Genomic DNA, 24,422 nt, shown 5'->3' on the forward strand with positions numbered 1-24,422 from the left:
CATATTTGTATGTATCCATTAATTCATATATTAAAAAAAGAGCATGAACATTTTTTCGTATATTCAAAAACTTCAGTGATCTCATTGAACAGTATTTTACATGCAAGTAGAAATTGATAAATTAAGTGCACAGGATAATATAGCAAGCCAATGCAAACTGAATATAAAGTTGAAGACTATGAATCCATCCTGGAGGTCAGTGCGAAGATACATTGATTAAGATACAGAACAAGAGGGAAACAAAATCTAATAGTAGGCGCGTCGTGGATTATTCTGAAAAGATAATTAAAGAGTAAAATGGTGAAATCGGAAAGGTATATACCCTACAACCACCCGCAGTCAGCGTCATATATAAAGACAACGTCATCAAAATAAATAAAAATAATTGTATTTCTTAATCATATCGTAAGCATTTTTTCTGCATACAACATTATTGCAATGCTTTAGGATTCAAACTAAAGAAGTGCTGACATTGCTATATCGTTTCCTCTGCATATACTTATTCCCTTTTCCGTGGAGGGTAGAATTATTAATTGGAGGGTCCACAAAATCCAAACCCTTCTAGGAACTGATAAATGTGTTATGCAAGAATTGCTTTCGGAAGACTGTAAAATCTTTGATTCTTTTCCGACATTTTTCGATCGATGACTTACCAGCGGATTGGGGCGAAAACGATAAGCCAGCATCATCCGTTTCCGATACGCATCATACTCATTGTCGCAGTCTTCTGGCTGTGCAGCGCTATTAACACCCAACCCCTGATTGCCATCGCGCTGGGGTGCTCTGAAAGACAACAATAAAAATGGTTGTAAAAACTCTACTTTTATTAACGAATAAATAAGTTCACTTACTTGTTCACTGGGTCCACAATACCAGCACCGTCCTGTCCTAAGCCCTGCCCCTCCTTCCAGCCCAACTTTTGCAGCATTTGAAAACCAATATTATCTTCCTTAAGTTTATATTCCTTATAATCGCTTAGGTCTGGTTGCCTATTATTTTTTTTGGCTTCGTATTGCTCCATAAATTTCTTCAATTCCTCAGGTGGCAAGAAATCACCAATATGATGTTTCCCCTCACTTTGTTTTGTGAGCGCATTAGCCCACAAATGTGTGGCTTCCATTTCAGCTGTGCGTAATTTATGCTCCCATGTGCCACCCTCCACATCTTCATCGGAATCGTACTCGTATTTAAATTTGCCAGTACGGGCCAAACGATCGATCTCTTGCCGCTTGCGCATCATGTCCTGATACAGCAAGTTTACCTTATAGTGTTCCTCACACTGTTTCCACTGCTCTTCGGAAAGCTGTGTGGACCCATAGTTGAGACGCGCATATTGTAATAGCGCGGGATCATTGCGCGTTATAACTGAAAGCATGGGCTTGTTTTGATTTGCGAAATTGCCAGACGTGCCTAAAAAGAGAGTGGATAACATAAATTTGAGCGAAAACGAAAGTTTAAGGAGGGTTACTCACTAGAAGCGGACTGCTCCTTTTCACCCCAACGGCTTTTACGCTCCCGCTTTCGTCGCTGCCTTTGCGTCTCCTCATAGTCATCGGCATCTGCACCAGCACCAGCTTCCTCTCGTTCTCGACGCTCCTCGTCACTTAGCTCGTTGCGGCATTCGATGCGCCGCTTTATATTGTCCCGATTGCGATCCATCATACCTCGCATATACTCATCATCTGAATCGAAGTCAGCACTTATGGCCGATTCGGGATCGTATTTATCTGCTGCTGAGTTGCTGTTATGCTCGTCTTGGTCTCGTGGATTATCCTGCTCTTTGGCCAATGCTTGTGGATTGCTTAGCTGTTGTTGATGTTGCTCCTGCTGCTGTTGTTGTTGCTGTTGTTTTCGCTGGGCTCGCTGACGTTCATAATCAAGCAATTGGCCGCGATAGTTTCGATATTGTTCGCAGTTCTTATCATAAAGAAACCTATGTTAAAAGTTCAAAAAAAGTAAAGGATACAATGAAAAGTGCTCAAATGCGTTAAATTAAATACAAAGATTATATGATTAACTTTTGGCGCCCATTTAGTGCATTTTTGTTTGTTTTGGTTAAAGAAGTTCGCAGCTCATCAATCCGGCAGCTTGCTCCAGAAGAAGACGGCTTGTGGTCGGGCCAATGTGTGCGAAGCAGAGACGCGTTTGTAAGCAAGTGGTAAGCTAAACCTCCTAACAACCTAGGAACCAAACCCTATAAGCATCAGAAAAAGTAAAAGCTGCAATCATTTACAATGATTTTCCAAAATGAGGCCTTACAAAATTTAAAAAAAAAATGTTTTTTTTATTAATAGTTTAAAAATCATGGAAGTTTTATGAATTTCTTACTTCAATTTTTATACACAGTTCCCAAAATGGAACGTATTTTCAAGCCCCATTAATTTATAAGTTAAGCAAAAATCAAACCATATTTAATTATATTTTTAAGATCACTTTGCTGTTTCTTAAATGTTACTTACAAAAGAGGCACTCAATTTGTATGAATCTAGGTTTGAGAAGTTTCCGAGCATACCCTTACCGAAATCTACAGTTCTATATAAGTGAATGAAATCTTCGTGCCTCCAAATTCATTTAAGAGGTGATGCCCCGCTATAAATACTATTAAACAAAACGTTCCGTCCATACTAATAAGTCAACTGTTCAATGTCTAATGTAACCGCTAAATATTTCACTCAAAAGAACAATAACTAAACCAATTTACCACAAAGCCGGATGCAACTCGCTTCTATGCAAACGTATTTTATCTTCATAATCTTCACCATTTTCGGCGACCAGTGCGATTAGGTTTTCTATACAGGTTGGCAATTTAATGCAATTGCTGCGTTCAATGTCATTGAGATACGTTTCTGAAAAAACTACATAAATTGCTTTAAAATCGTGCTCAACGATTTGTTAAATAATATATTATATTTGTGGGAGTGGGGATATTTTTGGAACAATGTCACTTGCATGACAAATGGCAGAACAGAACAGACAACAAAAATTGTCCACAAATTTTACACACCTTGAGGCGGAGGCGTTGAGTGTTGCTGTTGCTGCTGTTGAAGTTGTTGATGTTGCTGATGCTGTTGTTGCTGCTGATGCTGAAGCTGTTGTTGATGTGGATGCTGCTCCTGTTGCAGGGGGGGCGGTGGCGGCGGCGGTGTGGCCGTCACATTTAATTGGTCTGACTGACCCACAGTGGGCATTTGTATGGCTTCTAGATTCATCTGAGGCTTTGGTATTGACGCCAAATCAAAATCCTTTGGTGCCGGTATTGCATTCATTTGAATAGGTTCTGGCGGCGGTGGACCCAACTGCATATAAATTGGGGTTAGACTGGCCAAAGCTAAGGGAAGCTGGGGTGGCGGCGGTGGTGGTGGAGGGGCTACTGCAGCCGGGTGCAATTGCATTGGCAAATGACCATGAAAGAATGCCGGCAGCTGCAGCTGTGGCGGTCCCTGGGGCAATAGCGCTGGATTAAATGCAAATGGTGGGGGTGGTGGCGGCGGTTGCACTGATGGTGGCATCGCCGTTGCAGGCATGCTAAATGCCAGGTGATTCGGTGCAGATGTTGTGACCACTGAAGCTATTGATGTAACAACAGGTAGGGTTGTTGGAGCAGGACCTGATAATTCAAGCTTGGGGCTGTTATTATCAGATCCTTGAGTATCCGTTATGTTGTTGCTCTCATCCATACTGTTATAAAAATACAAAACAAAATTATGATACATTTGTTCTTTTCGATGTCCTTTTAATATTTACCTGGGCACAGGCACGGGTGCTACAATAATTGGTGGCTTTGGTTGCTCATGCTTTTCAAGTATCTTTTTAAAGTTCTCTAAAAATGATCCATCGTTACAAAAGGTATTCATCACCTTGGGCGGTGGTTGTTCTACACTGGGTTGGGGCAACTGTTGGCGTTTCAATCCAAATGTTATTTTCCCTGTTTTGCTATTAAAACTGTTCAGGGTCTTAGGCGTTTCATCGCCCTTTGCCTTCGAAGCTGCATCGCTATTATCCAATTCCGATGCGCTATCTTCGATTGTGGGAGCAGGAACCACAGGTTCTTCCTGTTCCTCCGATTCCTTCGGCTTCGCGCTAGCTGCTAATGTTTGGGCGTGTGTTTGGGCAGCTGCCACAGCCTTTGCCAGTTGCGCTGTGCGCTGTTTTTCGAGGATCTCCTGTCGCTTTTTTGCTATAATTTCCTCTTGTTTAGTCATTTGCGCAAAGCGATCAACACGTTGATTACGTTGTGCCATGTTTTAAAGCAATTGCTTAGGTTTTCGAGAGCGGAGTTCAATTTTTTCCAGTCGATTGTGCTTACATAAAAGTTTTTCAGTTCTTTGCCTGTTTTCTGCACAACTACTAGCCAATGTTAATATTTTGAACTCTAAAGTAATTAATTGATTAAATTAAAATTAACATTTTACGGCATGAAGATTACTTAGTAGTTAATTGAAGAAAATTCGTTAGCAAATGTATAGAACTCCATGTATATAAATGAAGAATGAAAAAGCGACAAATTAGGGGTGGGTAATCGCTTTGTCACGAGTACCGCAAAGTCACATAGTCTAGCCTTCTGTTTTTTTGTAACTGTTATTACACCTTAAATTCCAATTTGCCATAATTTAGCCACCAATGTACGCGCAATGGTTTTATTAGAACAGATAAGCCTTTTAGCTTATTCGAATATGGTATATGTATAAGAGCGATTTCGAAATCAAAGCGTTGTTTATCTGTTAGTTAATATTACGTTTTTAAACTAATTTAGGCAAAATACCAGAGAAAAGTAATAAGTGGATAATAAGAATAATATACATACTTACACATTTTAATTTAATTTACTATATATATGTGCAACTTTATGTAAGTTTGATCAGAGTAATACATTTACTGGCCTTAATGCTATTGTTTTAAATAGCCTGCGAAAGAAATAATAGCTATGGGCAAGATTTTGTTACCTAGCGCAAATGTCGCAAAATAGTCGCTAATCAATATTTCGGTGCACCTTTTAGTTTTATAACTCCATTAGTCATGATAACTCAATCCTCTATGCGCCGAATGTAAAAAAAAAGCAATAAATAGAACAGTCAAAATTACTTTGTTTTATTTAATTCCATTTTCGAAAAACATTCATATATAATTGAAATGGTTACAATTAACTTTGGTTTATAACAGATTACGATTATGGATTAATATATTGGTATTTATGACATCCATGGGAAATAACTTTTTGGTAAGATACAAACTTGTTACTGGTAAGTATTATTAGTTAAACATTGAAATATTTCGAAATATTTACTAAAAATACCAAAGACTAGCATTGGCAGTGTATTATTAAACTAAATAGGAGTAAATACACAATTAATCTTGGACTAATATATGTTTTCATCAAGTCAAAAACATCACTTTAAGTGAAACACTTCCCCAATTGTAAATAGTAAATGTATGTATGTATGTTGTTATAAATGTATCTAAATGCGCCTAAAAATACAAATTTATTATAATTCGATTATATATGTAAAGGTATATATTTATTAAGGAATAAGTTCGCAATGCTATGAAAATTCCATTACCATGTTGTCTAGCTAATTGTATTTAGGTACTATTAATCCCTTTAACATATCAAAGCTGTTGCCATCCGGCTGTACAGTTTCGATGGTACCATTAGTTAGTTGTACCTTTAAGTATCCGTAGTTGTCGATGCCAATAATTTTAGCAGCTTGTTCTTGCTGGTTTTGTGTGCATATAGTAACTGTTTGTTCGCTTTAAGAATAATACATAGTTAGCTTAATTTTTTTTAAATTTAGATTAAGTGTGTTAAATTTACCTGTGCAACCAGAGTTTGTAATACAGCTCGTAGAACATATCAAAATCCTCATTTTGTACTTCGGCAACAAGTCTTTCGATTTCATTGAAAATCAAGGCAATAAACTGTTCATGCTTCAGTAGTGGCAACTTTCCTCCTGACGTACGAGAATTGTGTTCAGTTATCATATCATTGATGCAAACTGTGGGCTTGGAGTTATTTAGGTTTATGCCGCTGCCAATATTTACAATTGCCTCCGACCCCAATATCTTCGTATTGACCACAAGTCCACCAATTTTGTTACTTCCATGCGCATACACATCATTTGGCCATTTCAAAGCTATATCGAGTACCTGAAATAGCGGGCACCGATTAATAATATGCATTAGCTATCGATAACAACATAGCATAGCACAGCGACTGTGCCATCGATTGTTTTGCAGCTCTTCGGACTGTGGACACGAATATATGCGGAATTAACAAATAAACATGCGTGTATACATACATACGGTTGAAAAAGTTGATACATAGTGCAAAACTAAATTAAAACGCCCACGCATTACTCATGAAGCACATCAACTGTCTTCGGGCGTCGCGTACCAATGTGCATGAAATCTTGTACTTGAGTATAGAGAATTTTCAAGTGTGTGCGTGAAGTAGAAGCAGCAGCAGCCGTTTGTCTGCCTATAAAAAAAATCACACAGAAAAAAAACCGTATTGCAAAAAATTGTGACCCAATGTTGTCTTGAGTGCGTGCGGGCGTGTGCGTGTGTATGTACATATGTGCACAAGGAGGCACAGCTTCGGGTAGGTTGAATCAGTACCCATACCCCAAACCAACATCAGAGAATGCGTGCCGAAATGGAGCAACAACAGCGCAACGCATCGTCGTCAGAATCCGCGATGGTGACGACAACATCGTCGACTTTGTCGGAGAGTAACCTCGTCATCATACAGGATATGATTGATCTTTCGGCCAACCATTTGGAGGGTTTGCGCACTCAGTGTGCCACAAGCGCTACATTAACGCAGCAGGAGATACGTGCTCTGGAATCTAAACTGGTGCGCTATTTTTCCGAGTTGTTACTCGCCAAGTTGCGTCTAAATGAACGCATCCCAGCTAATGGTCTACTGCCCCACACAACGGGCAATGACCTAAAGCAATGGCTCCGCGTCGTGGGGCTCAGCCAGGAGTCGCTCAATGCATGTGCGGAGCATCTGTCGACGTTGGAGCAATTGCTCACTCAAAACGATGAGGAGCTGAAGCAACTGCTCTCACAGAATCCCAACTATCGGGATGAGGAATTGCGCCGACTGACCAAAGCCATGCAAAATCTGCGCAAATGCATGGAAACGCTTGAGAACGGATCGGGGGCCACTGCCAGTGATATGGAACAATGGCATTGGGATTCCTGGGATCGACCACATCACGTTCATCGGGGAAGCATTGGCAATATTGGACTGAGCACTGCATCACCAAGGGCGCACCATCGACAGCATGGTCAGAAACCCAAAACTGGCAGTAATTCTACCAATACCTCAACAACAGTGGTAAATGCATCAACAACGAGTCGAAGTGGCCGGCAATCGCCAACAACTATGAGTGAGCAACAATCACGTACAGAAGATATGAGCATGCAAGGCTCTCAATTAACCTTGACCCTAACACCCTCACCGCCGAATTCACCATTTACACCCTCAAGTGGAGGCATGAGCAGCTTAAATGGCACTCCGCAGCGGAGTAAAGCGGCAGGAGTAGCAGTGGTTGGTACACCTCCACCCGCCAAGAAGCATCAAACACTGTTTACACATAATGCGACACCCACTCATGTAGCTGCACTCAATCCTGACTACAATGTCTCAGTAAATACTGAGAACAACACATTGCCACGTAGTCGGCTTCCAACAGATCCTAGTCCGGATAGTCATAGCTCCGCCAGCTCAGATATTTTAGTCGATCCGAATGCCACTGCCATCCTCACCAGTGTCCTAATGGTGCCCTGTTCCCCAGGCGTTGGACATGTAGGCATGGGTCACGCCATCAAGCATCGTTTTACCAAAGCCATCGGATTTATTTCCACATGCAATTTATGCCAGAAACAGGTCTTTAGTCGTTGCCTCAAGTGCACCGACTGCAAGTATTTATGCCACAAGGGCTGTGAGCCTCACGTGCCGCCCTCATGTGGACTGCCGCGCGAATATGTTGATGAGTTTCGGCATATCAAGGAGCAAGTCGGATTTTCTACGTTACCGCACACTAACACCCACAACTCACATAGCAAGGGATCGCCACTGGCGAACTATCGGAGCATGTTGGGCAAACCATTGCAGCAACACGGTGACAGCAGTTCACCCAGTTCTAGTTGCACCAGTTCCACTCCGAGCAGTCCAGCCCTCTTTAACCACCACCAGCAGCAACAACAACAACATCAACTGCAGCATGCAGGCAGCTACGGCGGCTCCTCAGCTGGCGGCAGCAGCTCCAGTGCCAATTTGTTGCCCACACCCTCCGCCTATCAGCATAAACATCAACAGAGTCAATTTAATTTCCCTAACGTGACGATTACAAGTTCCGGCGCAAATGCAGCCAGCAATGCGGGTGAAACAGGAGGCGTTAGTACGCTAACATTACTCTCAAATGAGCCGTCGGAGTCAGTGGATAGTGGTATTACAATGTCCTCCAGCAATGGCAACAACAACAACGTCAGTATCAGCAGCAACAGTAGCAACCACAACCACATTAATGCGATAACCAGTAGTCAAATGTCTAACCAGTCGAGTGTATCCTCGAGCATCACTACAACCACCTCCTACACAGCCAGCATTGCCAATACGGGCACCAGCAAGTTCTTCCCACGCAAACTGAGCACTGCTGGTGTGGATAAACGTACGCCTTTCACGAGCGAATATACGGACACACACAAATCTAACGATAGCGACAAGACGGTATCGTTATCGGGCAGCGCCAGCACAGATTCAGATCGCACACCCGTACGCTTGGATTCCACCGAGGATGGTGACTCAGGTCAATGGCGGCAGAATTCAATATCACTAAAAGAATGGGATATACCCTATGGCGATTTACGGCTACTTGAGCAAATCGGTCAAGGACGATTTGGCACCGTACATCGGGCGCTCTGGCACGGTGATGTGGCTGTTAAGCTGCTCAATGAGGACTATCTGCAAGATGAGCATATGCTGGAAACTTTCAAGAACGAGGTTGCCAATTTCAAGAAGACACGGCATGAGAATCTGGTATTATTTATGGGCGCTTGCATGAATCCCCCGTACTTAGCGATTGTGACGTCACTGTGCAAGGGTAACACCCTATACACATATATCCATCAGCGTCGCGAGAAATTCGCAATGAATCGAACACTCCTAATTGCCCAACAGATAGCACAGGGCATGGGCTATTTACATGCCCGCGACATTATACATAAGGATCTGCGTACGAAGAACATTTTCCTCGAGAATGGCAAAGTGATCATCACTGATTTTGGGCTGTTCAGCTCGACGAAGTTACTGTACTGTGATATAGGGTTAGGAATACCACACAATTGGTTGTGCTATTTGGCACCGGAGCTAATAAGAAAACTAATGCCCCGTAAGCCGACTGGCGAATGTTTGGAATTTACAACCGCTTCGGACGTCTATTCATTCGGCACTGTGTGGTACGAGCTGATATGTGGAGAGTTTACTTTCAAGGATCAGCCGGCAGAATCGATTATATGGCAAGTGGGACGTGGCATGAAACAATCGTTGGCCAATTTGCAATCGGGTCGTGATGTCAAGGATTTATTAATGCTGTGCTGGACCTTTGACAAGAAGAATAGACCGGAATTCGCAAAACTACTCACACTTCTAGAGCACTTGCCAAAGAAACGTTTGGCACGCAGTCCCTCGCATCCTGTAAATCTGTCTCGTTCGGCAGAGTCCGTATTTTGAGTTGCTTACAACAGTTTGGTACTAATTCGGTGTTCCGAGATGCCCCGAGAAATTAGCAGCACATACAGTAATTCATTGTAAGCAACCATTGTTAGTAATCCTAGTACAATTCTATAATAATGTTTGTTTTAAATCTAAGTACTGCTTGTATACATACATATGTAACTTAATCGTTGTACGTGTAAATGTCAAAACACTGTCAAAATGGCAAAGGTCACGCACTCTGCTGACTCTCTGACTCTGTGGCCACTTCCTGAACAACTACGACTCTCAAAGCAAAGTTCAAATGTGCATGTGTTAAAAAAAATAATTAAGAACAATAAAATTGTAAATACATAAACTACTTACTTATTATATACAGGATACATATGAAAGTAAATTCAACAATTATAGCAACTGAGTGTATGCATGTAGTATGTTCTAAAAGAGATTTTAAACTTTAATGTATTCAATATGCAAGCTAAAAGGAAATTGTATGAAACAAACGAACACAAAAAACAAATGTTAACTTTCTAAAAGACAACGTTTAAATGTTAAATTAAAATATTATATTGAAAATGCAAATTACGAAGAAAGAGTAAAACATAGTTATTTAAAAGCAAGCACTGTGGCAACTCTAAACGTAAACGTAAATCAGGTGAGCAATTTTAAAATTGTTAATTATGTGTAAGCAAAGCTCTATCCATATATATATAAATATGTATTTGAAAGAATATGCATCTAATATATACATAATGTATTGTGAAGCGTATATAGAGAAGGATAAAATGTCAAATAAAATATCACTTAAACCAAATTCCTGTTTAATTCGAAATGCAATATTTTACCAAACATTATTTCAAAGAAAGTTGGGACTGGTCAAATTTTGTGTTCCTAAAACCAAAATAAAATTCTGAAGAAATAAACCGCACGCTGTTTTCTTATAACTTGGACTCAATGAAAAAATACGCTATCGAGGACCTATAAACAGGACCAGGATATATAAGTCCAAATGATTCCCGAAAGCTACAAGTATTAATGCTAGGAATGTAAAGTGGATTTACCGATTCGCAAACAAATTAATATATAACACTTTTCAGTGAAGGATATAAAAATCGTAACCAACTTTTTTATTCAAATAGTTTTTAGTATTCAAGAGCTTTCCAATAAAAAATACTTTATGGATTTAAAAAACTCTTAGTCCCACATTGCTAATTACATATTCGGAAGTGTGTGAGTGTGTAATTTCTGACCAATAACCTATCTTATTCCATACATAATTCAGGAAAATTAAATATTTTGGAATTGCAGAAACAAATTAAATATAGTATAGTATGTATACCAAATACTTTTCGATATGCCCACTAATGATTCTTTCCGCCACGTTATATTGCTTACATGCATATATTTTGTACATTCTCAGAATTTAAATACCACTTTCTGAATCCGTACACAAAGGTCACTTACCTTATATAGTTGATGGCTACGTAGTGTGTTCACAATCGCAACTCCCACAATATGCTGGATTAAGGGCAAGCGCGAGCCCAATGGCGAATCCATCGAGATGTGTAACTGTATGGAAAACATTGCACAACCCAAAGGACTAAGCCACTACAAATAAATATATATATATGCCATTATAAGTTAGTCATCAATCCCGCATATTTCCAACACTCACCTGATTATTGCTACGGCCCATCCCAGCGGTCTGTTGCATTGGCAGGACTGCAATGCCGTGCATTAACTCCAAATCGCTAATGACATGCATGGAGCTGCTAATAATCGGTGCATAGATAACCAAACGACCAATTTGCTCCGTTTTCAGATGCTGCAATCAATTGGAAAATCCTGAGAAATGACCAAATTAAATTGAAAACCTTTCTACCTACATCAAAATATTCCACCGTGGAGAAATCGTCTGGACAGGAATGTATGAGTATGGGTAGCACATTATTATTGGCAATAGGCGCGGCATCATCTTTACCGCAGAATTTCATCGTTAGTTTCGGTGTGGCTATTATATTATCGTTACCGCTGCAGCGGGGACGCAATTTTTCCAGAAGCTCAAACTTAGACTGAAATAAATTAGGAAAGAAAAATGATATACCCATCTTAATGAAAATAAAAACAAAAACCAACTTTTTAGAACAGGTATATATTCGTTTGATGGCTTCGCACAATAAATGAAAACTTTATGAGACTTAGGGTACGCCCTGAGCGAAGCCGAAGTCAAAGCTGAAGACGACAAGCTGTACACAAGGAAACATATGAATTCACTCGAAAGTGTTCATAGTTCATGCAAATAGGAAGTTGAAGACGAAGCTAAAGCTGTCAGATTTCAAATCGTCCGGTATTGATTTTGAAGACGAATCGCTTGCCCTTCGTTGTCATTTTCCTAATAGAGCTGGAAAAACAGATGTTTCGATGTCGTTGGGGAAGTAGATCTGCAAAATAATCGATGTTGACAGCATCGATCCTCTTCGATTAATCGCGATTATTTCAAAAATAAAATAGATTAATCTTTAACATAGCAAAAATTAATTTGTTTTTCCTTTTAATGAGATCAATTTCTGCGGGGTCACTAATTATTTATCAATTAATTTTTGTTCGTAAATAGTAATTCATCTACTATCCTGCATTACAAAACATGCGCCCAGAAGTAGTCGAGCATGCTGAAATAAATTATTAAAGTGATCCATGTCTAGAGATACTCCTAAAATATACGTATACATATAGTATGTACCACAATTCAGCCAACATACTAACCTAATCTTAAATAATATTAATTTTGCATACCTTTACCAGCCGTTCAACGTCACCGTCAAGTAAATGCGTGCATTTAAATTTACACGATTAATCGATTCTCAACGAAATCTATGTTTAGAAATAATGTTAATGTCGCTTAAATCGATTGTGCATCGATTTTTTTGCAGATCTAGGGGGAAGAACATCGTTTTATAGATGCGTCGAGCCTCTGCTAACGAATTTTCAAAAAGATTTTATTGATGCCTATACATAGGGCACTACATTTTGATTTCTCATCTTATTTATAAAGCTAATGGTTTCTATTAAATACAAAATGTTTCAAAACAAACGATATTTTCACAAATTGAAAGAATATAACAAAAACCAAAGAAAGTATAACATATAAAAATAAAAATTCAGTGGCAGACATATATTGATGTTATATCGATGTTTCATCCAGTACTATTACAAAAATTATACGCATTTGATTTTCGTCATTGATCTTGCATTGGCTGGACGAACAAGTAAAATAAAATAAATACGCATCAAATTCGTCTTTCACTATGAACACTTTGTCAGCTTGCTCGCAACGCAAACAAATCGTCTCAGCGCTTACTATGTTTGTTCCTTAAGCACCTAGGTACACTTCTTCAAAACTAATTATAAAATGTATAAATTGAAAAGCTTTTTTAAGTCAGCTGCCCTATGCGCTGATTTTTGGAAAATACCTAGGCTCCACTCACCAATAATTTCGGTTTGATGCATTGCTTACCGATTAGTCCCTCCATCACACAGTCAATCAATATACATATTTAGAGGGAGTACATGAGTAGAGTACGTACCTCATGGCGTCCCAAAAAGTAGGCATGCTTATAGACCACACCGGATGATGTTGATGGGGCCTGTCCCTCATTGGCACGCACCTGCACATCGAGATATTTTCGCAAGAGATCCGCAAAGATTTCAAGTCGTGTGCGTTCGTTTTGTTTTAATATAGAAAATTTAATTTCATCGGTTTCAAATTCGCTGGGATTTGTTTCCAAATGCACCTGTGAAGAAGATTACAAAAAAGTATTTAATGTTGAAGTTAAATTTGTAAGATCACGGCTCTTCAGTACCTGCGAGAAAACCGCCTTGCCGCCACTTTGCAAACTATTGGCCAGCAATAGACTTGGCGTATTCCAAGTTTCCTCAGTGCCTAGCACCTGAACGTCCAATTTATAAGGTTGGCCAGTCAGATCTTTCAGTTCCATGGACCTTGGACATACTAGAGCTCTAAGCGGCGTTTCGATTTTGTTTTTGTTTTTTTTTTTTGTTTGTTTTTATTTTTGTTATGTTTTTTGGTAATGGTAGTGGAATAGTAGTAGTGATTACACACATACACACACAAGCACACAGATAGAAAATAGAAAACAGAAAGAACGGGCACAGGATAAAGAAACAAACCTCAAAAGTAGAGTAAAACGAAATATAAAAATTAGCACGCAGCCAAGCCAATAAATGATAAGGAATATTCAAATTGAGAACAAATAAATTAATAAAAGTTAAAAAGATTTTAATTATTTCGATCAGTTATGCATGAATTAATTCTCACACAGTGCAGGTATTTTTAGTAATAAATTTAACATTTCAAATATACATAACATTTTGTAACATAATTGCAATAATATGAGCATGAAGTTTTTCATCGAAAGATTGCAAAGAAGTTTGAAAATTTAAGCCAATTTAAAATTGAAGCGGTAAGGAAACACATATAACGGAAATTGGAATTAGTTTTAAGTTGTTTATAATAGATACATACAAGTATAAATATTTCTATATTTAATAACGAAATTATTAGATTAAAGGTCCTTTTTTCAATGAGATAGTTTAAAATGGAAATATTGCATTTGCTAAATTAAGATGGCCAACAGTTTTCGGTCAATTTTAACTTTGCAAATAGGCGAATTCAGATTGAAAAATTAAAATCATGCAGTTATATAAATGAGTTCGATAAGGTTGTTTATTGGAGATTTTAAAATGTAACGTGCCTCGAAGAACTAAGTATCCCACAAAGTATGTATGTATATATGTATACTCTTGAACAGTATGAAAAGACAAGTCGCTATACCCATGTCCGTCCTCCATATGAACGTAGTGATTAATCACCAACCTCTCCCAAGTCGGAGAGATTGGCAAAGTTTCCGTTTTTATAGCCTGTACCCAAATGGTGAAAGGGACCTAGTTTTGTGTGAATGTATGGCTCAGGCAGAAGGAGGCAGACCCCACATATATTATTGATCAGGGTGACAAGCCGAGTCGTTATAGCAATGTCCGTCTGTCTGTCCGTCCGTCTGTATGAACGCAAGGATCTCAGAAAGTATAAGAGCTCTCCTAAGTCCGAGAAAAGACGAGATTGTTTTTTTTTCTGATTCACCCCACACTCCCCGCAATTCGTGTTTTTCCATAATTCCCGTAATTCCCGTATTTTTGGAATTTTGTAGTCAGATTTGGCAAATACATCCATATAGTGATTATGTGTCTGTGTGTCAAGTTTCATCATAATAGGTCAATTATGAAGAAAGTTATAGCCATTAACAAAATCTCTGCCGAGAGCTGTTGCTGCTTTGGCTTATTTCTTTACCGCATACAATCATGCATAGACACGATTCTGAAGTAAGTGTATGCAGTTGAAATTTTACGTAAACACTTATGTCTGTATGCATGTGTTAAATATAGTATATTATATTTTATTAAATTAATGAATTACATTTTTAAAAATAATTTTTTCTTTTTTTTTTGTGGGGTGGTACAAGGTATTTAAAAGTTAAGACCGCTCGACTTTAGCATTCCTTTCTTGTTCTTTTTCTATGCGACAACCTTCCCTATTAGTGCTTCTTCAGCTCCCGAAATTTTTTAAATTTGTTGTATCTTTTTATTCCATATTTATTCCCAGGTCAAGTTGCATATGCTTTACAAAATTGCCGTTCATGTTATACGGCTTTGGTCTGTACAGCACTCACACTATTTGTATTAATTAATTATACTGCTATTTCCTTTTTAAAAGCGAGTACAGGGCTAGAGATGGGTACGGGCCGTTTTTTTTTTTCCTCGACCTAATGCCACACGACTGCGAATTTGGTTTTAAAAACCCATTTTTGCCTTTTTCATTCACCAGTTTTTACCTATATAAAGCGGTTCTATGTTAAGAGTTGGGCCCTTACAACGTTAGCATTCCATTGTTGTGTTTGTGTTATTATTGTAAGCTAAGAACTAAAGGCACAACTACTTACGGTTTACGGGAATGGCCATGTGTAGACTCCTCACTATCCGTGGAGAAATGTTTTTTGACCGGCGATGGCTGATAGCAAAAGATATGATGCATCATCTTTACCTTTTGCCACTTGTCATAGGAGAACTGTACGAGTTCATGTTCACGCACCTAGCCAAACGGAATTAAATTAAAAGGTTAATCTAAAGTGGACTATGGATATCTTCAGAATGCTCTTAATGCGCATTTAATTAATGTTTCACATTTATTTCCTATGTCGGCAGTCTTTGTTTGTTGCCATAAATATAAATAAATATATTTGACTTTTCAAACATTTTTCTCCCTCTCTACCAAAAAAGACATTCATAAGGTTGTTTTTAAGACTAAGACTAAAAAAGAACAAATTATTTTAAGAACGCTATATTTTTTTTAGTGAAATAACTTTTTAGCGGATGTTTAGAATTTGAAGATTCATTGGAATGTTTACCAAACATTCCATTTAAAGGCAACCACATACCATGCACTATATTAATGGATCCTTTGCATGTACACATAATAGTATGTAGCCTGGCTATGGAAAGAGCATACTTCCGCAGTCAGAGTACTTACAAATAAAAACAACGAAAATGGGTGACAATACCCACAGTGGTCTATTATGTAGTGTGGTAAAAATAATGAACATTAGAGAGATATATACATACCTACAAACATATTATCAAGAAATTGGAAACTTACCTCAGCGGTACGATAATTGGGCAGAATGAAGTGCAATATATCGGAGCACAGTGACAACAATTTTCCACCGTGTAAGAAGTAGTCCACAAGTATCTCACCAATTGACGGTACTACAGCGCCACAGACCACCAGCAGCGCAGTCTGCTCCAGCCAATATTTTTGTGCCACCTGTTGCGTTGTCAGTGGGTATATGGTATATACATCGCTTTCCAATAACTCCCGAAGTGTGGCAACCGTCGACTCACGTGCACTGGCACTATCGGAATAGACTAAAACGTTAAGGGGTTTACTATCACGGAGACTATCCTTATTGCGGCGTAGAATGGGGCGTGCGGGGGCCGGCGGTGGTGGCGAACTCGGCTTGACGGCCACGAAAGTTTTGCTGGGTGTTGTTGTTCCTATTTTAGACGATGTGGGTGTTGGTGTGCCCGAGGACGTCACTGAAGGCTTCGAAGGCGTACTCTCGGTTGCTGTAGCAACTTGGCTGCTGCTGCTCGATATGGGCGGTGCCGTTACAGTCACATGCACTGGAGTTTGTTTGTTATGTACTGCCTTGCCCGCTGCGATTTTTTCCAGCTCACTAGGTTTGGTTGGAGACGAGGAGGTTGTAGCCTTCGTAGATGAAGTAGCAGACTCCGATAATTTGCTGGTTCTGGCCTCTGCAGCCAATGGTTTCTTTATTTCCGTCGGATTCGCTTGTTTTTTCGGGGGCGTCTTCGTAACCATTGGTGTTGAAATAACCTTCGCAGTAGGTTCTACAACTGCCACGGCTTTGCTGGATACCTGTGGCTGCGTTTGTCGTGGCTCATGGGCAATTAAATCGGGCTTTATGATGCCTGTTTTACCCTCCGTGCGATTCTTTTGAGATTCAAACTCTCTTGCCTGATGTGCGAGAACGCTGAGAGCTCTCAAATCCTCCAAATGTTTCTGCCAAGCCTCCACACTTATGTTTGCTGCATTGCGAGTGCTGCGCTTCAGATGATTCGCCAAAAGTTCAAAAGGCTGTGGCTTGCCCTCTAGCTGCACGGCTGTACAAAGGACGGAGAACGGTTTAAAATAAGTTTCTTGGTAAACAAATATTAATTTTTCGAAAGTATTTAATGAGCTTATGTAGCTGCTTACACTCAATCCTCAATAAGGGCAGCTGATCATTTATGTATAAATTGTTTCGTAAGAACGTCGATATTAGCAATTTGGTGAAATGTTTAACGTCGCTCTCGATGAGCACCGCCAGGTGGGAGTCTATTTTCCATGCAATAAGCTTACCGTATTCTTCAAGCTATCATAAATTCATTGCATCGCCGGTTTTATTACGATTGATGGCAGGGTGTACATGCAAATAGAAAGAGAAAACATACTTGTACAGTAGAAGCAAAGATAAATTTTGTAGCATAGAGAAATGTGCAAGTTTCTGAGGCGGGTGTAAGACATGAAACATACTACAATATGTAAGTATGTATGTACATGTACGACTGTTACATTTACAAATGACGCATGTCTGACGCCAACGTTTTATCGATGTGAACGACTAACTATTTATGAGCAAAACGACCTGTGTATGCCCTTCGGCAATAATTATTTCATTTTAAAATATTTAGTCCGTTAAACTTTACTAATATTGCACTGCATTAATATGTAGGAATATGCACAACTAAGTAGGACCTTCATTTGTCTTCGTTAAGGCAAGGCATAAATTTCACATGCCAGCACCCATAAAAACACATTAAAATGTATACCAAAAACAACCACGACAGCAACATCATTTACGCTATTTTATGAGCCACAACAACGTACTATAAAACTGTACTCACCCGTACTAGTGCCGTTTCCGGCAAATCGACACCGCGTTGCGGTTCCACTTCCGCCTCCAATAACAAATTTAAGTGTTGGGACTCATCGACCGACAATGATACCTTGGACTGACGATGCCCCACAAACCCAGGAGCTGGTGCTTCGCTTCCCGTTGGCGTGACTGGAGGCGTGGCAGCGGCATAAGCAAATGGGAGCCAACTTGGGGCAGCGGGAAAGCTTATCCATGGCGTGATATGCAATGTTTGCAGGGGACGCAAACAACAACCACGCTGGTTGCCATGCAACCACAATATATCAGTGACCTTGGCTGCATTGCGATTGCCGCACAGCTCTGAACTGGCAAATGTAGGATCTGTTGGATACATACACAAGTACATCCGTTTATATACAAATTAGTAGCAAATTCTGATTTTAACTCACCAAAGCCGTCGTCACTACCCGCTTGGAGCGTATAGAAAGCAATAGTCGTTTGCTGGGCCAATTGCTCGGCAATTTTATTGCAAACTTTCTGAATACGCCAGGATTGCAGGAATGTTGCGCTCACGTAATAGAGTGTCAACATTGTTGCTGTTCAAAGTGGATAGGTGAGATGTGGCGCTTGGAGTATGTTTTTGTTGTTTAATGAGCTTTAACGTGTCCGACTAATTATGCCATGCCAATTGTACACATTTACCCGCATGTGTATATAAAAACAAAAATATTAGGTGCGATAAATAAAATCAATTCGCGGTTTCGTAAGTTTTTGCGAATTTCATGTTCTACCAAATGCGTTTGGGCGCTTAGATTTCAAGCACCTCCACTCACTAGTATCGCACCCGTTGGTTCTTCCTCTCTAACTGAAGACCACACATATTTGACACAGTTCCTGTATTTCGCTATGGCACTGACATTTATTGTTGATTACTACGGTTATGAATGAAATTCGCGACAGCGGATCCGAATTCTGCCATTCACATGGTGCGCATACATAGGCATTAAACAGCTGTTAAAGTATCTGCCGTAAATTCAAGATGGCCACCCTTGTGGCAGCACCGCGAAAGAAATGGACTCAGAAAAAGTTAAATACCGCTTAAAACGGAGTTAGTTGCTTACAATACAATAAAATAAAGTAACCAATGTTTAAATTAAAATCGCGTAAGCTAATTGCGAATACATACATACAGAAGTGCAATTAAAGGCATGATATTAGGCGAGCTGGACACAACGCGGCGTCTTTTGTTTATAGTGGCCGTGCTACTCATTATTTTATATGCAAAAACCTATTTGCTCCCTGGGGTGGCTTTAGATAGCGACTAGACTAGTTGGCGAAGATGAGTGATCGACGTGTTTCATATTTTTATAATGCGGATGTCGGCAATTTCCACTATGGCGCAGGACATCCTATGAAGCCGCAACGTCTAGCTGTCACACACAGCCTCGTGATGAACTATGGCTTGCACAAAAAGATGAAAATCTATAGACCTTATAAGTAAGTACGCTAAGCAATATGCTGGTATTCCAATAAGACAAATTGTTCTTGCAGAGCTAGTGCCCAGGATATGCTGCGTTTTCATAGTGACGAATACATCGCCTATCTACAGCAAGTGACGCCACAAAACATACAATGCAATTGTAAGTTCCTTCTCATAGTCTGCCAAGTATCATTGACAATGAATTGCAATTTTTTTTTCAGCTGTTGCCTACACAAAGTATCTTGCACATTTCAGTGTGGGTGAAGATTGTCCCGTCTTTGACGGCCTCTTCGATTTTTGTTCCATGTATACTGGGGCTTCTTTAGAAGGAGCCCAAAAACTAAATCAAAATCACAGCGATATTTGCATTAATTGGTCCGGTGGCTTGCATCATGCTAAGAAATTTGAGGCTTCTGGGTTTTGTTACGTTAACGACATTGTCATAGGCATATTGGAGCTGCTTAAATATCATCCCCGTGTGCTTTACATTGACATAGATGTGCACCATGGGGATGGCGTGCAAGAAGCGTTCTATTTGACGGATCGAGTGATGACAGTTTCGTTTCATAAGTATGGCAACTATTTCTTTCCCGGCACTGGTGATATGTATGAGCTAGGAAACGAGTCGGGACGATATTATAGCGTAAATGTGCCGCTTAAGGAGGGCATAGATGATCAAAGTTACTTTCAGGTTTTTAAACCAATTATATCAGCGGTTATGGAGTTTTATCGACCCACTGCTATTGTTCTACAATGTGGCGCAGATTCACTGGCTGGCGATCGTTTGGGCTGCTTTTCACTGAGTACCCGTGGCCATGGAGCCTGTGTAAAGTTTGTCAGAGGTCTGAACGTTCCAACATTAGTCGTTGGTGGCGGTGGGTATACATTACGTAATGTGGCGCGCTGTTGGACACACGAAACGTCACTGCTCTTGGATCAGGAAATAGCAAATGATTTACCCGTAACGGAATATTACGATTTCTTTGCTCCTGATTTTACGTTACATCCCGATGTAAACTCACGACAGGACAATGCAAATTCAAAGCAGTACTTAGAGATGATCGTAAAGCATGTTTATGAAAATTTGAAAATGTGCCAACACTCACCAAGCGTACAAATGGTGCAAACGCCACCGGACACAATTGACTTGGAGGAACTGCGCATGAAGGAGGAAACAGATCCCGATGTGCGCGTTTCACAAGCCGATGAGGACAAACTTATCGAACCGAAGAATGAATTCTACGATGGTGATCAAGATCAAGACAAGCCAGATTCAGTTGAAAGTTAGAAGCTGTAAGCATTATTTATCTCATAAGCTAGCAATTGTTAAGAGAAATTATTTCGATAAAATAGCATGTAATTGGCTTTAAAATTAGACACGTGTATTTATATATATTGCCTTTTAGATGGGATGAACATAAAGACCTACACAGATCGAAGATAATGAAAAGGAGTACTATTCAATAAGATTACCAACCCGTTGTGGTATTGGCCAAACGTCGCATGCGTCGCGTATTACGGTCCTGATCGCGTATTTTCTTCTCCATTTCGGCATCAGTTAGTGTTTCTAGGAATGGTGCCCAAGCGTCCGCATCGCTGGGATTTCGGAACGGTACATCAATGGTGGACAATGGAGCTTCACTGAAGGCATACGTGCGACAATGCCAGGACAGCTGTCCCCGTATGCTATACGCAATGGCTGTGACGAACTCACCACCAAGACCAAGCTCAGCGCATAGCTTGATGGCAAACTCTTCGGGATTATTATTCTTCTCCGACATGTCCCATTCGACCTGATCGACGAGTGATGTATTGCCGACATGTATATTAAGTTTGACTATGACACGCTGATCGCAGCTTTCCTCCAATATGGGCGGATCGTTTGGAAAGGCTTCGATTTGTTGGCGTATGGCTTGTGCAATGGCCGGTACAAATGGAATAGGATTTAAGTCCAAGTCATCGCACAACACTTCGGCAAATTGTTCTGGCGTGATCATACTCTCGTTTTTGTTCCATGTGAACGTGTCGCGTAGCTTTTGCCCTTCCAGTTCCATATCTAGCCGAATGGGTACCAGGCACTCTTTTTGTGCCGCATTTTCCAAACTTGCCGTGGGATCGGTGTCATCAAAGCACATCGGAAATGTGCGCACCTTCTTCGTGTGCACACGATTACGATTGATGGGTGTGGCCTGGGGAACTGCATCCAGGTGACTCGAATTCGGCATCGTTGGTACGTATTGTGGTTGTTTTTTCGACTTGCTCTCACGGGGTACAGGTGTATCGGAAGTATTCACTGAAACTGCGCGATATCTGTAAAAGGAAAATGTTGAGACTTTAGCTACAGCAATAATATTTGGAATATGACGTACTTCTCATCGTTTCCTGCCATAATGTCATCCACTTCGACTGCACGCAGCAAAGACACGGAGCTGGCCAAAATGTGTGAACTGAGTCCAGAATCAGCCAGCCTCTTTCGCTCCTCGTTGGACAACACAATCCGTGTCATCCCAGGATATTTTTTGTAGAGTATACCCCTAAAGTGGCGCATGTAATTTCCGACCTCGGAGCCAACATAATAATACTCTCCGCCCTCTTCTAGTTGAAATGCCACCGGCTTGTCACCGTAAGTTTGCAGAGCCATGTTGCTGCTTATTTTACTGCCCAATGAAGTATATTTTTATTAAGTCACAGTTTAGCAGACCAAAATTTTCATGCCGCATACACAAGCAGGATGGCGTCTTTTTATTATCAACCCATCGAGTACTTAAGTATCGGTACAACTTATCGATATGTCATATGCAAAAATTCTAGTATTTTTATACTCTGTATCCGTAGGGTAAAAAGGGTATATTAGGTTTGTGCAAAGTATGTAACATGCAGAAGGAAGCATCTCAGACCCCATAAAGTATACATATACATATATTCTGAATCAGCATGACGAGAGAAATCGATCTAGACATGTCCGTCTGGATGAACGCAAGGATCTCAGAAACTATGAAAACTAGAATAACCATATAAGTTGGAATAGAGATTCTCCTAGGTCCGAGAAAGGACGAGTTTATTTTATTTTTTGGAATTCCCCCGCCTTACCCCGCTACAGAATTTCAATACCGTCCACATTTCAGAAGCTACCCTAACCTTGCACACATAATTTCTATATAATTATCTATTTTTGTTTCAAATTTCATCTAAATCGGTTGGTTCTAAGAAAAGTTATTAGCGAAAAAATTTTACTTCGGTACTACGCAGTGTTGCCAACTTTTTAGAAGGAAAAAAAGCTGTTTTTGTCGGGAAGGAGAGTGAAAAAAAGCTAAAAATTATTGCAAAAAAGCGTAATAAAAAGCTACATTTATTTTTACAAGAAGTGCTTTAAAAAAAACCTTGGAAAATACATTTTCCATCATCTTGGTGAACATTTCAAAAGCGGTCAATCTGCGCTATTGCTGTATGCTGAGCAAGAAAAAGGTACAGAGCTGCTTCTTTCTTCAGTAGCTTTACAAAACTAATTTTGTTTGTCCCATCGAAAGTCTGTGTTTCTTTGTAAGTGAGCCAAAAATCACGGAATTTTCCCATTCCCACCTTTACAAATTAAACGCATTTTTGAGATAAAGATGGTTTAAATTAGTGATGTCATGTGTAGTATAACCACAGCAGTCTCTTTGTCAATACGTAGGGCCTACTTTCACAAGCGAGTGCCACTACTGTCATAAACGAGCGGCATTATATACATAATTAGTAATTGTAAGTAGTACTACTACGCCCAAAAGCTGCAGCATCAATTTCGATCTTCTTCTTCCTGTTGCTTCTGCTAGAGGCGCATATACCTCAGTGCCGGAACAGGGTATTTCACTGTCGGGCATGCTCGACAGTAGCGTTCTCTCTTGTTTACTCTATAACTTGCAGGTACACCTAAACTTATTATTTGTTTGGTCTTTTACAATTCGTAGAACATTTGTACAGGACAATGTTTGACAAATACAATTTTGGTTTACTTCGAAGCCAGTAAGTAAGATTGGCTCCAAAATCTTGACTGGCAATTGAGATTCGCCCACTTTTTATATTCTGTACATGTATATTGTACAGGAGTATATTGGAGAAGCCAAAAATGTAACAGGCGGAAAGACGCGCCGTAGACCTAACAAATACCTCCTGTTTGTGATTATGTTTCCGTATGCCAACTTTAATCTTGATAGATCAAATTGAAAGGAAGTTATAGTCATAAATGTAATCACTGCCCAACATCTGCAGCAGCTGTTGTTGTTGGTGCTTTGGCTCAACTCTGTACTCCACACATGCTTACTCACAAGCACGCAGAGACTAACATATGTATATGTATGTATGTATATTCAATTCTCATATACATATGTATATGTGCAGTCATAGACTCGTTGAGTTCGAATACCCAGGGAGGTATAACATAATTGACCAAGAATTTTTTATAATACAATTTCGTGAATTTTTTCAAATTTTTATAATTATTCTACACATACAATGTACTTGAGCTTCTTCTAGGAAAAACCATCGCTTGTGACTGAAACATTCTCAATATGCAATTTGAGTCCAATATCTTTAGAAGTAATTGTATTGTATAATATTGTTTCTATGACAGCTTTATGATGGTAAACTCAACATATGGTTATTATGGTTTGTTTAAATCATAATATGTAATATTTTGATATATCTGCATAAAAAATGTAAAGATTCAATGTCG

The 24,422-nt window shown here is 39.7% G+C and overlaps 6 protein-coding genes across 11 annotated transcripts; 3 read left to right on the forward strand and 3 right to left on the reverse strand.

Moving 5' to 3' along the window:
- Nucleotides 1-46: 46 nt before the first annotated feature.
- LOC115625057 (SURP and G-patch domain-containing protein 1) lies at nt 47-4,408 on the reverse strand. Of its 2 annotated transcripts, XM_030519921.1 has the most exons (7): nt 3,745-4,405; nt 3,005-3,678; nt 2,702-2,855; nt 1,473-1,933; nt 852-1,410; nt 654-783; nt 47-273 (listed from the first exon to the last, which is right to left on the reverse strand). In XM_030519921.1, the coding sequence occupies exons 1-7, from the start codon at nt 4,239-4,241 to the stop codon at nt 247-249; spliced, it is 2,502 nt and encodes an 833-aa protein (XP_030375781.1). In that variant the 5' UTR covers nt 4,242-4,405; the 3' UTR covers nt 47-246. The 2 variants fall into 2 exon arrangements, with proteins under 2 accessions (XP_030375781.1, XP_030375782.1); XM_030519922.1 differs by lacking the exons at nt 47-273; nt 654-783; nt 852-1,410; nt 2,702-2,855 and having other exon boundaries at nt 1,663-1,933; nt 3,745-4,408.
- Nucleotides 4,409-5,494: 1,086 nt separating this feature from the next.
- LOC115625594 (biotin--protein ligase) lies at nt 5,495-19,146 on the reverse strand. Of its 4 annotated transcripts, none has more exons than XM_030520713.1 (12): nt 18,681-19,146; nt 18,260-18,612; nt 17,715-17,727; nt 16,449-17,476; nt 15,736-15,884; nt 13,582-13,738; nt 13,306-13,512; nt 11,608-11,793; nt 11,397-11,546; nt 11,186-11,329; nt 5,813-6,144; nt 5,495-5,748 (listed from the first exon to the last, which is right to left on the reverse strand). In XM_030520713.1, the coding sequence occupies exons 1-12, from the start codon at nt 18,820-18,822 to the stop codon at nt 5,571-5,573; spliced, it is 3,039 nt and encodes a 1,012-aa protein (XP_030376573.1). In that variant the 5' UTR covers nt 18,823-19,146; the 3' UTR covers nt 5,495-5,570. The 4 variants fall into 4 exon arrangements, with proteins under 4 accessions (XP_030376573.1, XP_030376574.1, XP_030376571.1 ...); XM_030520714.1 differs by having other exon boundaries at nt 13,582-13,720; nt 18,681-19,145; XM_030520711.1 differs by having other exon boundaries at nt 17,571-17,727; nt 18,681-19,145.
- LOC115625595 (kinase suppressor of Ras 1) lies at nt 6,191-10,535 on the forward strand. Its single transcript, XM_030520715.1, has one exon. The coding sequence runs from the start codon at nt 6,641-6,643 to the stop codon at nt 9,737-9,739; it is 3,099 nt and encodes a 1,032-aa protein (XP_030376575.1). The 5' UTR covers nt 6,191-6,640; the 3' UTR covers nt 9,740-10,535.
- A 163-nt stretch (nt 19,147-19,309) lies between the features above and the next one.
- Nucleotides 19,310-19,691, forward strand: LOC115625294. Its single transcript, XM_030520308.1, has one exon. It carries the CDS (start codon nt 19,440-19,442, stop codon nt 19,554-19,556), a length of 117 nt encoding a protein of 38 aa, XP_030376168.1. The 5' UTR covers nt 19,310-19,439; the 3' UTR covers nt 19,557-19,691.
- Nucleotides 19,571-21,161, forward strand: LOC115625292 (histone deacetylase 3). 2 transcript variants are annotated; one of them, XM_030520306.1, is made up of 4 exons: nt 19,571-19,728; nt 19,783-19,871; nt 19,933-21,004; nt 21,118-21,136. In XM_030520306.1, the coding sequence occupies exons 1-3, from the start codon at nt 19,571-19,573 to the stop codon at nt 20,997-20,999; spliced, it is 1,314 nt and encodes a 437-aa protein (XP_030376166.1). In that variant the 3' UTR covers nt 21,000-21,004; nt 21,118-21,136. The 2 variants fall into 2 exon arrangements, with proteins under 2 accessions (XP_030376166.1, XP_030376165.1); XM_030520305.1 differs by having other exon boundaries at nt 19,933-21,161.
- Nucleotides 21,072-22,417, reverse strand: LOC115625293 (SWI/SNF-related matrix-associated actin-dependent regulator of chromatin subfamily B member 1). The gene is made up of 2 exons (XM_030520307.1): nt 22,081-22,417; nt 21,072-22,021 (listed from the first exon to the last, which is right to left on the reverse strand). The coding sequence occupies exons 1-2, from the start codon at nt 22,350-22,352 to the stop codon at nt 21,181-21,183; spliced, it is 1,113 nt and encodes a 370-aa protein (XP_030376167.1). The 5' UTR covers nt 22,353-22,417; the 3' UTR covers nt 21,072-21,180.
- Nucleotides 22,418-24,422: the final 2,005 nt, after the last annotated feature.

The sequence above is a fragment of the Scaptodrosophila lebanonensis genome, unplaced genomic scaffold, assembly GCF_003285725.1.
Source record: "Scaptodrosophila lebanonensis strain 11010-0011.00,11010-0021.00 unplaced genomic scaffold, SlebRS2 tig00000072-arrow-pilon, whole genome shotgun sequence".
Lineage (NCBI taxonomy): Eukaryota > Metazoa > Arthropoda > Insecta > Diptera > Drosophilidae > Scaptodrosophila > Scaptodrosophila lebanonensis.